The sequence below is a fragment of the Marmota monax genome, unplaced genomic scaffold (genome assembly GCF_021218885.2).
Source record: "Marmota monax isolate L192 unplaced genomic scaffold, Marmota_monax_Labrador192_F-V1.1 WCK01_AAM20220418_F8-fsc00146, whole genome shotgun sequence".
NCBI classification, from domain to species: Eukaryota; Metazoa; Chordata; class Mammalia; order Rodentia; family Sciuridae; genus Marmota; species Marmota monax.
In genome coordinates, this window is record NW_026694096.1 from 829,929 (window position 1) to 845,601 (window position 15,673).

The following is a 15,673-nucleotide window of genomic DNA, read 5'->3' on the forward strand; positions in this document are numbered from 1 at the left end:
TTCCATACAGTTAAACAATAAGCTCCATAAGAGTTAATATATTTGTTTTATTCCTGATGTGGCTCAGGTCTTCAGAATAGTTCCTGAAACATGATAAGCACTTAATAAATACATTTAATGGATAAATAGTATATTGCATTGTTTCAACTAGTGAAACTTTATAAATCATGATTATTAGAGCTTAATTGTAATTCTTAGAGCTTTTCAAATTTCATTTTTAAACCCTGTTGACATTTTGATTGGAATTTCTTAAATTAGGCGAGTAATTTGTAGAGAAAAATCACTTCTGTGACCGACTTTTTTAATATTCAGGTATAAGGCTTATGGCTCCATTTATGTCATGCTTTATATTTTTCAATAAAATTGATTAAATCTTCTTTTTGGGGTCTTTCAGATTTTTATATTTATTACTTGGCATTATAGTTTATAGTTGCTATTATCTTTTTCTGCTATTTTCCTAATAAATTAATATTGGCATATAAATATGCTACAGATTTTTAAAAGTTGACATGGCATCCACCAGACTTTCTTACCTATTAGTTCTAAGAGGTTGCTGGGCTCTTTGCTTTTCTAATAGTTAGGAAAATTAAAAAATGGTTTTATTCTCCTTTCTCTTTTTTGCCTGTTTTCACTTCTTTATTTCTTTTATGTTGGATAAGATTTTAATGCAATGTTGAGTTGAATGGATCAGAATGGCATGTTGACTTTACAAAGCCAGCTTCATATAGTCAAGCTTAATAAAGCTTCAAACAATGTAGACTTTAATGATGATGCTGCTGAAGTTCTATCATGAATTGTATTGCTTATCATAGTAGCTGGTAGACAAGTTTTATCAGATGTAGAATTTCTCTTCCATTGCAAGTTTGTTAAGTTATTTTCAGAATAAGATTCACACATCTCTTAAAAGTAGCTGATTTCATTGACAGATATTCTGGTAGTAAACTATTTTTCTTTTTCTAAAGATAAGAAATTTAATTTTTACATTTTCACCATATGTATGTAAATTTCTCCAAAAGAAAAAAATTTCAAGTAGAAAAAAGATAAAACTCTTCAGTGCATGATTCATATTTATTATTATATCTATGACTAATACTTTACATATATAACTTTTATGACCTGATTAGAATACAGATAGGTTGAGCTTTCTTGAGACTAGCAAAAGTACAAGAGCCCAACTGATCCAAATGACTATAAACCTGGTAGTACTCAATTTGGACCACTCATCCTGAGATGGGGCCACTTATCCAAGAATACTGAAAACTTAAACAGGTCAAAGAGTCCAGTCCTCCTTCTAAATAATTCACAAAAAGAGAACTGGGAAATCTGATTAAGTAGCCAAGTGAGCAATCATTTTCTTAAATCTTAAACCCTCAAAGTGCCGCTCTTGAAAGCAGGTGTTCCTTCCAAATTAAATGCTGTCCATACACCAACGCAATATCATTCACTGACATACAGGCCAAATGAAACCATCTCATGCCAGTCTCTGGCCTGGTTCTAAAGTTCCAGCAGCAGTCATGACAACTCCTGCAACAGTATTCTTCTGGAATAATATTCCCATCCTTCAAGTTACACACTCTAAAGTTCAAGTTCAAACTTCATTAGCCAGAAAGGTCTTCTAGATCCCACCACACAACACTCTGGGACCACCCCAAACTGGAATGTCAGGCACAGGTCCCAGTTTATAACCTCTACCTCTCTCTTGGTATGTTTTCTTTGTGAACTCTCAGATCTACCTGTGATCTAGCCAATTGCTTTAGTCTGTCAGAGAGTAACTATAAACTTCTTAATTGAAATGGGAACATTCTTGTTTTTCCCATTGCCTTGAAGTTTCCTGATAATTATGCCAAATAGCTTCCTCCTCCCCTCTCTCAGTATCACGCAGGCCCTAGGTTTGCAGGAATTGTGATTAGATGATCTATATGATATATAACAGACTGAAGGAATCAATGCGGAACTTAAAACAAATGAGAATTCTGTGATGGAAAACCTTGAATCAAAGACAAAATATCAGAACTGACTAATCAAATCTTGTCCTACAAATGGTTATTTGTAGGACAAGATTTGATTAGTCAGTTCTGATATTTTAGTATAAAAAAAAAGCACAATGAAAATAAATAAAAATAGTCTAAGCAGACCTAAAGTATCCTAAGGTCATGACCCTGAAGCCCTGGTCTTCCCTAGTGTTTAAATGCTTTCTGGTTCCTAGAAATAGCTTGTTTGCTTGGCTTTTTTTTTTTCTTCCAATGTTACTTGCAGACAGGAGTCTTCACATTTCGAGTACCCAACCTAATATCTGGCATATTCTAGTAGCTAACCAGATTGTAAAGTTTTTATGTTTGTTTTTGTTTGTTTGTTTTTTCATACCAGGAATTGAATTCAGGGACACTCAACCACTGAGCCACATCCCTAGTCCTATTTTATATTTTATTTAGAGACAGGGTCTCCAGGAGTTGCACCTTGCTGTTGCTGAGGCTGGCTTTGAACTCTTCATCCTCCTGTCTCAGCTTCCCCAGTGCTGGGATTACAGGCATGGACCACAGCACCAGGCTTAGATTGTAAAGTTTTGATGGATGATTGAATTAATGGATAAATGACACAATGAATGAACAAAAGAGAAATATAAAAAGAAAAAAAAAAGCAGAAAACAAAGTAGAAAAGACTTCTGGGAGCATGATACTAGAATCAGAATGCTTAGGTTCAGATCTTAATCTCATGATTTTCAAATAGTCTGACTTCAAGTAAAACATTTATACTTTTTGTTCTGATTTCCTTTACTGTATCCAACAGGTTATTAATGTGATTTAACAACCAAGTATACATCATGCACTTGTAATACTGCCTAGTGCATTGTAAGAACTTAATAAGGATTATCACAGTGTGGTAATTGTTATGAATGACACTGCCTTAGATACAGACTATTAGACAGCTCTCTGTTCTTGGGTAGATAATCAATAAATGTTAGCCATTTTATTATTTGCATTGTTCTGATGAAATATATGATCTTCCTTGAGGACTTGAAAACAAATCCAAATTTGAGAGTAAAATATTATAAAGAGCACAATGATCTGTAAGAAAAAGCAGAAAAATTTGCTGAGGCATCCCACTGGTTAAAGTCTTTTAAAGTCTCTCCTTAGTTCCAAGCCTAGTCAAGTTGTTATTCATAATGTTCCCTCTTAGACTTTATTCTCAGTCTGGGAAATCATTGATGAATTCAGTCATTCAGTTATTATATACTTTTAATTTATCTAATGCATTGCTGACTTATACTAACTTTATGATTCTAGATTTTTTATTATTTTTGTTAATATTTTTATACTTATGAATGTTTCCCATCTGGATTTTTGTTACTTATTTTTTAATTCAACATTTCCTTAGAACATCCTTTCTTTTTCCACAGAATAAAATATTTTTATAAGTCTATCCTCAAATCTATAGATTTTTCCCCAGTCCAGCAAATAACTATCAGTTCCAGATTGCTTATGTTAATCATTGCAAATCTTAGTTCAACTTCTTTGATCAGATAATTCGTTTTTTCTCTTGAACTACAAAATACTGTAGTATTTTTAAAATAGAATGGAACTGCTTAGTGTTTATTCATTAAGCACTGATAGATTTTAGGTATAACTGTGCCTTTAATATATGAATTAAATGCATACTAAAATAAATTCTAAACTTCTAGTCTGATCCCATCTATTGCTATTTTCTCTAGAAAGATCAATAAACCAGGAAAAGTAAAACATAAGAGAATAATGATCAATAAGACAGAATTAAGGGCTTATGGTTTAGATGAGAAAAACTTGGAAAAGGAGATGTTAAAAACAAACAAATTAAGTTAGAAATATGTTTATAAAAAGAGTAAATTATCAGCTATCAAATAAAATAGTTCAAAAATTAATGTCAACTAAATATTATTTCTGCATAGGTAGTATTCATCTAACTGTAAAACATAGAATTAATGTAACTCCTAAGTCTTTTGGAACACCTTGTCAAGAAGTCCCCTGTTCTAGAGCTGAGGTTGTAGCTCAGTGGTAGAACGCTTGCCTAGCATGTGTGAGGCAGTGAGTTTGATTCTCAGCAAAATATATATATATATATATATATATATATATATATATATATATATATAATGTATATATATATTAATATATATATATATAATGTATATATATAAAATGTATATATATATTTATATATATAATGTATATATATATATATATAGAGAGAGAGAGAGAGAGAGAAAGATGAGTTTGATTCTCAGCACCACATATAGAGAGAGAAAGAAAGAAAGAGAGAGAGAAAGAAAGAAAGAAAGAACAAAGAAAGAAAGAGAGAAAGAAGACTTTATTCCAGAGAAGAAATTAAGCATTAAGTTATATTAATTTGGTAATTTAAACTCTCTGCATATTCATGTTCTTCATGTTCACCATTTGAAATTTGAAAGATTATTCATCAATGATTAATACACTCTTATCCTTTGGCAAAGTAAAAGAATAGTGTGCAGCCACTAACATATGTTTAAAACAAGCAATAAAAACTAAAGCAACATATAATTCAAAATGAAAATGGTCGCTTTACTAATTTCACTGTACCACTGTTTTTCAAAGATATGGTACATGCTAAAGCTAGAAGTGGGATGAAAACATTTTAAAGAAAAAATTGTTTTGTAAAGGATTATCAAATACAAAAAAAGGCATTTCATATTTTTATTGTTTACCTGGTAAAATGTGAAAAGAACATATTTAAATTCCCAGTCTGATCTCATGAGAAGCCAGTATGTTGCTACATTGTTTCATTTATGGGGCTTTTATTTCCTCTATTTGATCTTTTTTTTTCTTTTAATTTTTGTTCAGTTGTTTATTTACTTATATGTGGTATTGAGAATTGAACCTAGTGCCTCATACATGCTAGGCAAGCACTATACCAACTGAGTCACAACCCTAGCCCCCCTCTATTTGATCTTAAATATAGACTATCTATTTCTATCATATTATTTATTTTAATGTGAATTTGGAATAATAGTTTTCTAAAATTTACCCAACATTTTTATAAAGATATTTTACCCATATAGGGTTTTTAAAACAAGTGGGGGTGTTATCTTTTCTTTTATATTTGCCTTTTTCATAAATTTTATGTGAGGATAGCTAAGTATGTATTTCTATATTTAATTTCATTTTGGATGCTTATATTTTTCCTAAAATTCATCTCATTTATTCATAGAAACTTTCATTTTTCACTCATTCAACGAATACATTTTAAGTGCCTATATTATGGAAACTGCTGTTCTAGTCACAAGAGAAACCATCATATGACTCCTAAGCACTTGTGATACATCAAGGAAGGAATATATAGAGAGAGGTCCTTTCCTTCCTAGAGCTTGTGATTTGGCAAGATGGAGGAGGTTAGAAGTAATTTAACACCTTCTGTTTTATATGCATATATATGTGTATATATATATATATATATATATATATATATATATATACAAATTTAACAAAGATACTTTCTATTTCATAATTATTAACTCTTATCTCAGATTCTACAAATCACTCAAATCAAATGCTGCCTAAAATAAATTTATTATAACTAAATAAACCTAAATTGTATATATACATTATTTAAGCCTATTATCTGACCCATAAAATAAACTACACCAACAATGTTATATCTCAATTAATATACCTTCCACTTGCCTATCATTAAAAATTCCTGAAATATTTACATGTAAACTAAAACCTCTCAAACACTAATGCCTATTCTAATATAAACATAATACATAAATTAACATCCTTTACAAAAAGCCTGCTCACCTAAAACCCAACAAATACAGATATATATATATCTTAAACAGTTCTAACACAATACATCCCAAAACACTTAACTGTGAGAAAACAATAATCCCAATGTGTACAATTACACATGCAAGTATCCTCAGTAAGGAAGCCCTTTATATCAAACAGATCAAAAGGAGATAGCATCAAGTACACTATTACATGTATTTCATCATGCCTTGCTAAACCACACCCTCACAGGATACAGCATTGATTAAAATTAGGCATTATAAACAGAAGTTCAACTAAGTTATTACTACATAGGGTTGGTAAATTTCATGCCAGCCACTGTGGTCATAGGTCATACATTAATCTAAATTAAGAAAACACAGAATAAAATGTGTTTGAGATGCACCATAATAAGTTTAAGCTTTAGCTAAGGCCTAAAAATCCTCAGCTCTAATAAAAATAAATTCCTGATATGTGATATTTTATGTATAGATTCATATACATATATTTGTATATATGTAAATAATTTGTATTTAGAAGATGGTAAATCATTAAAAAAAAAAGGACAGTAATAAATATAAGGATCAAGGGTCTTGGGGAGAGAAAGGGTGGGGGACAGGTACCTAGATGGTCAGAACTGGCCTCATTCAAACAATTTGGACTTTCACTATGAGGATTACTAAAGAAAGAACATCCAGTAAGAAGAAAGAACTAAAGTGAAGACCTTATATAGAAGAGAGATTGACTTGTATGGTGAACAGTGAGTGTGGTTACCAATGTGGCCAAAATGAGAGCAAATGAAAGAATAAGAGGAAAGAGATCTTAGTGATAAAGACATTGGGGAAGGAAAATGGATAGGGGACTCAAGCAAATGGTGGTAGTGATCATTGTTACTTATAAGAATTTTGCTTTTTCACTGAGTAGAATGAAAAACCATTGCAGAGTTCTGAGTAAGGACTTGATTTCACTACAATAGAATCACCTTGGGGCAATCTGGAGCTTCTTTAAGAATTAACATAAGACAGGGTTAGAAGCAAAGGACCTGTCAGGAGGCTTACAGTCAGTCCAAGTAGATGGCCCTGACAAAGGTGGCAAGAATCGAGGTCCTGAGAATCACATTCAGATATACTGTGAAAAGAAAACTAACAATATATTGAATAGACGATGATAAAAAGAAAGGATTCGTGAATGACTAGGTTTGGGGCCTGAGCAATTGGAAAGATGGCATTATCACCAATTGTGTTGGGAGGAAAAAGGTAAAACATATTTGGGATCAAATTGTAGGAATATATGCATTGATAGGTCACAATGAACATATGAATATGTAATATGGTAAGGTGAAAGTCCTTTCTGATAAGGTAACATTTGAAGACAGCTCTAAAAAGATGACCCCTCCAACTTCGCTTCCCACAGATGGGTAATCTATAGAGAAAGAAATCAATTTCATAGTTGCCTAGGGCTTGGGGTGCAGTTGTAAGTGATTGCTAATGGTTAGGAGGTTTCTCTTTGGGGTGATGAAAATATTATGTTGATTATTGCATAATTCTGAGAGTATACAAAACTCTACTGACTTTTATACTTCTAAAGGGTGGATTTTATGGTTGGTGAGTTGAATCTCAAAAAAGCTATTTAAAATAAGTACTTACCTTTAATTCAGTTATTTATTATATCAGTAAAAGAACAATAATTTATTTCAAAGGTGTGTCAAGATAGCAATAATTTGAAGCAAAAGCAAAAAAAAATTTTTCTAAAATATAAATCACAATTTTAATATGACATTTCTATCCTGAAATTATGAAATCATACAACAAGTTCTTTGAAAAATATGTTTTAGGTTATTTGAATACATGAAAGATCACACATTTTTATGGTTTGGATGTGAGTTGTCCCCAAGAAGCTCATGTGTGAGACATGAAAAAAGGATTAGAGGAGAAATGATGGAGTTATGAGAGTCTGAATGCAGTGAATTAATTCTATGATGGGAGTCAGTAGAAACTGAAGGCAGGTGGGGTGTGGCTGGAGGTAGGTCATTGGGAGCATGCCTTTGGGGGATATATATATATATATATATATATATATATATACATACATATATTGGATATCTGGCCAGTAAAACTCTGTCACTGCTTTCTGATCTTCATGTGAGCTGCTTCCCTCCACCACACTCATCCACCATGAAATCTTGCCTCACCTCAAGCCCCAAGGAATGGAGACTGCTGTCTATGGATTGAGAACTCATGAACCCCTAAATAAACTTTTCCTCCTCTAATGTTGTTCTGATCTGATTTTTCAGTCACAGTGCCAAAAAAGCTGACTAAAACAGAAATTGGTATCAGGAGTAGGGCCATTGCCGTGACTAAACTGACCATGTGGTTCACAAGCATTTGGAGCTTTTTGGAATGGGTAGGAGCAATTCTGAGATGTGTAACAGTGCAAGCTGGAAATGCTATAGATTGTTGTATGTAAGTGGAACTTAAAGTCTGATTCTGGTGGGAGCTCAGAAGACCAGAATGCCAATGGGACTGTGGACAGTGAGGACAGAGCTCAAGATGTTCAGAGGAAAAGGAGGACACTAATGCTAATTAGACTAGAGGCTATTTCTATTATGACCTGGCTGAGAAGTTGTCTGCATTTTGTCCGTTTCCTGGGACTTTCTGTGATGCTGATTTTAAAAGCAAAGGACTTCTTAATCTGGTGGAAGAAATTTCTAGACAGCATTGCATTCGGGTGGTGACACGGATATTGCTGGCAGCTTTTAGCCAAATTTATTGTAATATTCAAGAGCAGAAAGCAGAACAGAAAGATTTGAAAAACCTGGACTTGAAAGGTGAGAGAAGACTGGGACTAAGGAAGTTGCAGTTGTTAAAGACCTTACTGCCATTAAAGATAAAGCTAAAGATTCTGCCCAGAGACAATAAGAAATATGGCTTCAGGGCATATTCAGGAGCTGGCAAGACCATACCCATCTCAGCCTCAAGAAAGTAAAAGTGAAATTCCTCTTGAGAAAAGACTAGTGGGGAATCCTTGCACGAGGAGGCCTGGGAAGTTTTTTCAACATGCTCAGTCACCCAGACACTTAGAGGCTGCTGCAGCCAGGGTCCCAGGGGGCTTTTGTATTATTCAAGATGGCAGGAGACCTCAAAGTCAACCATGCGGTGCTGCTTCTGCAGGAATGCAGGATGCTGGAGTTAGGGGATCATGGAAGATTCCACCAACATTTCAAAAGAAGGCCAGGCAAAGTTCACCAGGGTTGGTGTCCCTGAGGGCAGCCCCTCAGAGGGCAAAGTATGGAGATGTCAGGAGGAAACCTAAGCTGCAGTGGAGACCCCAGAGCTTAAGAAATGCCAGTAACATGGACATTGTCCTAGGAAAGCTGCAGGAATCAAGCAGAGACTAGCCAACAGAAAGACCAGTTGGGCTGCAACCAATAAGGCCACAAGGATGGAACTACACAAGCCTATTGAACAGAATATCATCATGCCTGCCAACTGCCCCAGATGCTGGACATGGAGCTGTAGGACTTGTTTTCCCAGCTGGATTTCAATCTTGCTTTGGTCCTATCCCTTCTTTCAGTGCTGCTATTTTTGTGAGTGGAAATGTTTACTCTGTACCTTTATATATTGGATACTTGTAAATCACTTTTGAATTTTACAGGAACTCATGATGCAAGCATGCCCCGAGTCTGAGAGAAGACTTTGGACTTGAACTTTTGAGAAATCCTTGAACTGTTGAGACTATGGAGACTCTTGGAAATTAACTAAATGTATTTTGCAATGTGAGATAGTCATGTGCTTTTGGGGGCATGGGCAAAATGTTGTGGTTTGGGTGTGGTGTCCCCCAAAACCTCGTGTATGAGACAATGCAGAAAGCTTTAGAGGAGATATGATCGGGCTCTGAGAGCCTTAATCCAATCAGTACATTAATCCCATGATGGGATTAGATGGGTGTAAGCTAATGGCAGGTAGGGTGTGGCTGAAGGTGGGTCTTTGGAGGTGTGCCTTTAGGATATATATATTTGGTATCTGGCAAGTGGAGTCCCTCTACTCTCTGATCCCATGTGAGCTGCTCCCCTATACTACACTCTTCCACCATGATGTTCATTCTCACCATGAGCTCCAAGGAATGGAGCCTACTGTCTATGGATTGAGGCCTCTGAAACAGTGAGCCTCCAAATAAACTTTTCCTCCTCTAATATTATTCTGGTCAGGTCTTTTAGTCACAGTGGCGAAAAAGCTGATTAAAACATACATTGTTTAGGGATGGGAACATAGCTCTGTGGTGAAGTGCTTTCCCAGCTTGCATGAGGCCCTGGGTTTGATCCCCAATACTTCAAAAGAAAACAATTATACTTTAAAAAAACATAAACAGGGGGCTGAGGATGTGGCTCAAGCGGTAGCGCGCTTGCCTGGCATGCGTGCGGCCCGGGTTCGATCCACAGCACCACATACAAACAAAGATGTTGTGTCCGCCAAATACTAAAAAATAAATATTAAAATTCTCTCTCTCTCTCCTTCTCTCTCCCCCTCTCTCCCTCTCTCTCCCTGTCTCTCCCTCTCTCTTAAAAAAAATAAACAGTTATAAATACTTCAAGAAACAAATTGAGAAATCAAAAATATTTCCCTGAATTGTCCAAAATTTCAAAATACCATGAAGATCATGCAGCATACATCTGCTCCTTGAAGGAATTAAAGAGGTTAACATTTGAGAAGTGTTTTATTTTAGTTACCTGATTACTGTTTATATTTAGTTAAATTCCTCTCACCTTAAGCCTATTAAATATATATACAATATTATACAAGATTTTAATGTACCACAGGTGCACAAAATTGCAATAACAATTTTTTTCTAATTAGAAAAATGAAATCATTCCATTTCATGGAAGAAATATTGTCATATATAAACACACATCATATATCTGTATATGTATATATACTCATTGTAGATAGATATGAATGTTTGGTATGTGTATATGAATGCTTGGTACTTATGTCTACTATAAAGCATGTATGGTTTTAACCTGTTTATTTATTTATTCTGATTACAGGCAATATAGTAAAGGGTAGATGAACTGAGTTGGGAGCTCAAAGCTCTGCAGTTTAATTCACATCAAATTTATATGTAATTCCATAAATCTTAGTTTTTCCAAAGTTCTAAAGGACTCTACAATTCTAACTGTAATTTTTTAATTATAAAAAATAATTTTATAAGTTTTTTGTGTTATTTTATTTTTTAAAAAGGATGTATTAATGTATAATTTACATACAATTAAATTACACAATACCATGAATGTTGACACACACACACACACACACACACACACACACACACACACACACACATATATATATATATATACATAAATGCCACTTCAGTCAAGACAGAGAACATTTCCATCACCATTAAAAGTGTTCTTGTGCCCTTTTACAGTCAGTCCCACCTACCACAACCCAGTTCCAGGCTCTTGCAAGGAAAGATTAGAATTGTTTATTCTAGAATTTCATATACTGGAGTAATATAGTGTGTGCTCTTCTGTGTCTTGCTTCTTTTTCTCTCAGTTTATTTTTCAGGTTCATACATGTTATTGCAAAGAAAAGTAGTTTATTCTTTCTTATTTTTTTGAATTACTGACCCATTATATATTAAATAATGATAAAAACAATAATACAGAGATCTCCTGGTTTTTTTCAAAGTTTTTTTTTTCAATTTATTTAGTATAGCATAAAAATGTTGTGCATAGGGGACTCCCTGTTGATTACTAATTTTTCTCTTAAGCTATAAGTTGGATCTACAGACCTAAGATTTGAAGATACTACTAACCATCTGATCAGTATGGTTCTAATATGGGTACTGAACTTTAATAAAAGGGACAGGTGATATTGCAAATATGGAGGAACAGGGGGTCCATACTGTAGTCCACAGGCTTCATCTGCCTCCTTGCTGGGAGTGTTGCTTGCTAAGAGCTGGGTATGGACCTAAAAAGAGAGGAACCATGCACTCTTGAAATATACAACTGTACATTGAGAAGGGTCATGCAGCAACTGAGAACTGGGTTTGGGAAGAAGGCTAGACCCAAAATCATGCCAAAATCATAATACCTGAGGTATGATTTTGCAGGGTTTGTTATAATTTCAAATATCATCAATTTCTGTACACAATCTATAAGTAACTAGGCAAGTTTAAGATTTTATATAACTTCCAGCTCTAGAGGAGTAGAGATATTCCGCTGGGTAATTGGAAAAAATGCAAGTAAGTCTGTTTAATCTTTGTCTGCCCTTTTAATTTAGATTTTCCTAGCTGTTCCTCTGTGCTTTCTCATTGCATTAAGTTATTGGATTAAGCATTTCCAGCTATTTGTCTGCTTTCCATTTCTCTGCATTGCATCTTTCTAACTATTCTTATGATACTTTCTGTTCTTTTCTGCTACAGTCAATTCCTAAAAATTTTCATTACTAAAATTCATGAGCTATGCAAAATTACCCCGCCCCCCCATATGGTTATGGCAACAAACATCCTACTTGCTATTTCTATAAACTCATCTATTCCACATATGATTTCAAACCATCATACGGTATGTGATAATTTTATGCTATTTTATTCATAGATTTAAAAATTTTAAACTCTCATACATGGCTAATGGAAGAAATGGGGTTTATAGCACCAAACTTAAACCTTTTAACACATAAAAAGGAGAGAAAAAATGGAAAGGAGATGAGTAAATTAGAGTAAGTGGATTGGGGAAGGGAAGAGATAAGTCAAAGGGAAGCATTGGGGAATGGGGTTGATCAAATTATGTTGTGTGCATGTATGAATATGACAGAATGGATTCCACTATTATGTATAAGTATAGTGTACCAATAAAAATGGTAGACAGTTTTACACCTATTAAGTGATTCAGAATCATATAAATATTAAGATAGATATAGCTCTTTACCTTGAAAAAGATCTGAACTTTCTTTGAAGAAGTGTCAGAATAATTTAAGACTTTTATTTATTGCGAATTCGTAAACAAAATATCTAAGGTCAGCAGAAATTTGTAACACAGATAAGGATGGTAAATTACACCACCCCCAGGGAACTGAGGTCAATTGGTGTTAAATACTTGGGGGAGATGCATGTGTGCATTTGATATGTTCCTACTTGGCTTATTTCAGCTAGGTGCCATTTCCTGTGTTTAGCCAATGCTTCTCAGGAACAAAATTGCAACAGTAGAACTCAACATTTATATTACGTTCAAATTGTTTCCTGATAATATCCATAATATTGGAACAAATTCATGTTGCTAAGCAAACATTATAGCAGATTAACTGTACTGTCTTTGTCCTTTCTCCATAGTTTCCTATATCCACTTGGTTGTCGGTTTCTTCACAGAAGTAATTTATTCCCAATTGTTGTACTACTCTCACCACAAACCTGCTCCCACACAGCTGTTCTATGGAAGGTTCATCTTTTACATTTTTAATTGACAAGTGATCATTGTATCTACTTTCAAGATAATTATCAAATGGTGTACCACAGTACTTACTATTTTGTTGTGGTGAGAATATTTAACATCTACCCTATTAGCAATTTTGAAATATGTGCTACACTGAACCCCACTCCTTCTAACTGAAACTTTGTATCCTCTGATGAGCAACCTCCCCTTTTCTCATCCTACACCTATCTCCTGCCCTTGTTACATAATTCCACTCTCTATTTCCATAAATATGACTGTATTAGATTCTGCATGTTAGTGAGATCAGGACTTTTCTCTGTGCCTGACTTAGTTCACTTAGCAGAATGTCCTCTAGGTTGATTCATGTTGTAAAAAAAATGGCAATTTTCTTCTTTTATAAGGCTGACTAGTTTCTATTAGTGTGGACACCAACTTTCCTTTATCCATCCATCAGTCAATGAACCCATAGGTTGGCTCCCCAGGTTGGCCACTGTTGTTGCAGTGAATATGCCAGTGAAGATATTTCTGTGACATTGATTTTGATTCTTTGGTTACACATCCAGGCATGAGATTGTTGAATCACCGTGTTATTTCAATTTTTAGGTTGTTGATTTTTTTAAGGCACTTCCTTACTGATTTCTAAAATGTTTGTGCTAATTTACATTGCCACCAACAGTACACAAGAATTCCATTCAGTTCACATTCTTGCCAACATTATCTTTTGACTTTTTGATGATAACCATTCTAGTAAGGATGAGATGCTATCTCATTAAGGTTTCAATTTGCATTTCTCTTATTTTTTATTTTATTTTTTATTGGTTCTTTTTAGTTACAAATGATAGTAGAATCCATTTTGATAAAAAACTATACAAGCATGGAAGTTATCTTATTCAAATTAGGACCCCACTCTTGTGGATGTGCAGGATAGTAGGATTCACTGTGGTATATTCATGTATGTACAAAGGGAAGTTATGTCAGATTCATTCCACTTTCTTTCCTTTTCCTATCCCTACTCCCTTCTCTTCATTCCCGTTTGTCTCATCTATTGAATTTGTGAAGTTGAACATTCTTTTCACTTATCTTCTGACCTTTCGTATGTCTTCTTTTGAGTAATGTCTTTTCAGGTGCTTTGCCATTTTGTAATAGGATTATTTGCTTGTTTGCTGTTGAGTTTGATTTCCTATATGTTTTGGATACTAGTCTGTACTGAACACTTGTGAAGACAGGGGTCCACTGGCTTCTGGAGGGCCCTTTCTAAAAGTAGAAATGTCAGTCTCAAAGTTTTTAACCCTTTTAACTTCCCTCTTGTGGATCATGTGCACACATAATATTTGTTACTAACAATACACAAATCAAGACTGCTATACAATTTTCCCCATGTGGTCAGAATCACCATTTCCAAAAAAATATCATCTATGTTCTTTTTCTGTGTGTCATTCAAAGTAAGTTTTGGAAATTCACAAAGGATTTTGAATAAAAATTTAAAATATTACAGTTTCTGTGTCCCTACCTATTAAAAATAATATATTATTATCTCAATAAAATATATATTAATAATAAGTATATAATTATTGTTACTATAAAAAGCCAGTTATTTATTACATGTGATTTGTGCTACTTTATATATGTATACAAACACAAGTATATACACACAAATATATATGTATACATATGTAGTCAAATGCTTCTGTTCACCTTTTTGAAATTTACTGATTTACCTTCATATTTTAATATCAATTAACTATTTTCTCAGAAACTTGCTTTTTCTCCAAAACTTCTTGTCAGTATGAAAGCTGTATCAATTTCACTATTTAATTGCATTTTTTTTTAAAATTTGAGGATAAAGAACATCCTAAGTGCCCTATCTTGTTCTATTTCTGCAGCGTTTGTCAAATGGCTCTATAGACTCAACAGATGAAACCAGTCAAATAGTTGAACTACAAGAATTGCTTGAAAAGCAAAACTATGAAATGGCCCAAATGAAAGAACGTTTAGCAGCCCTTTCTTCCCGAGTGGGAGAGGTGGAACAGGAAGCAGAGACTGCAAGAAAAGATCTCATTAAAACAGAAGAAATGAACACTAAATATCAAAGGGACATTCGGGAGGTAAGTGATTCATAACACTCTTGGTCTTTGCTTCCTGAACGCTGCCTCTGGGAAGCTATTTCCATAATTTCCTCTAATGGTGTGAAATCTTTACTTCTCAAAAGACCATAATTTGGGTCACATTATATTAGTTATGTACTTGTTCAGCAAAGCAAAAATAGTTTACTTCATCAACAACACTTTAAATATGTATGGAAGGAAATTTGGGGTGTCAAGTCTCAGATACAATAAAGACTTTTTGAAGCTTTAATGAATTTTTAAAAATCCAGGCTTTTAATTTTAAATAACTGTGTGTGGGAATGAATCACGACTTTCTATAATCTTAGCATTTAAGAATACTCAAAGACGTTACTTTAAAT

The 15,673-nt window shown here is 34.0% G+C and overlaps 1 protein-coding gene across 14 annotated transcripts in view; it reads left to right on the forward strand.

Annotated features, from left to right (window-relative positions):
• The window catches only part of Ppfia2 (PTPRF interacting protein alpha 2), a 441,884-nt gene that overhangs the window by 320,442 nt on the left and 105,769 nt on the right, over positions 1 to 15,673 (forward strand). For all 14 annotated transcript variants that reach the window (XM_058585759.1, XM_058585763.1, XM_058585758.1 and 11 more), the window contains one exon: positions 15,093 to 15,314. In XM_058585759.1, the coding sequence (XP_058441742.1) occupies positions 15,093 to 15,314 (222 nt within the window). The remainder of the gene's footprint in view (positions 1 to 15,092; positions 15,315 to 15,673) is intronic.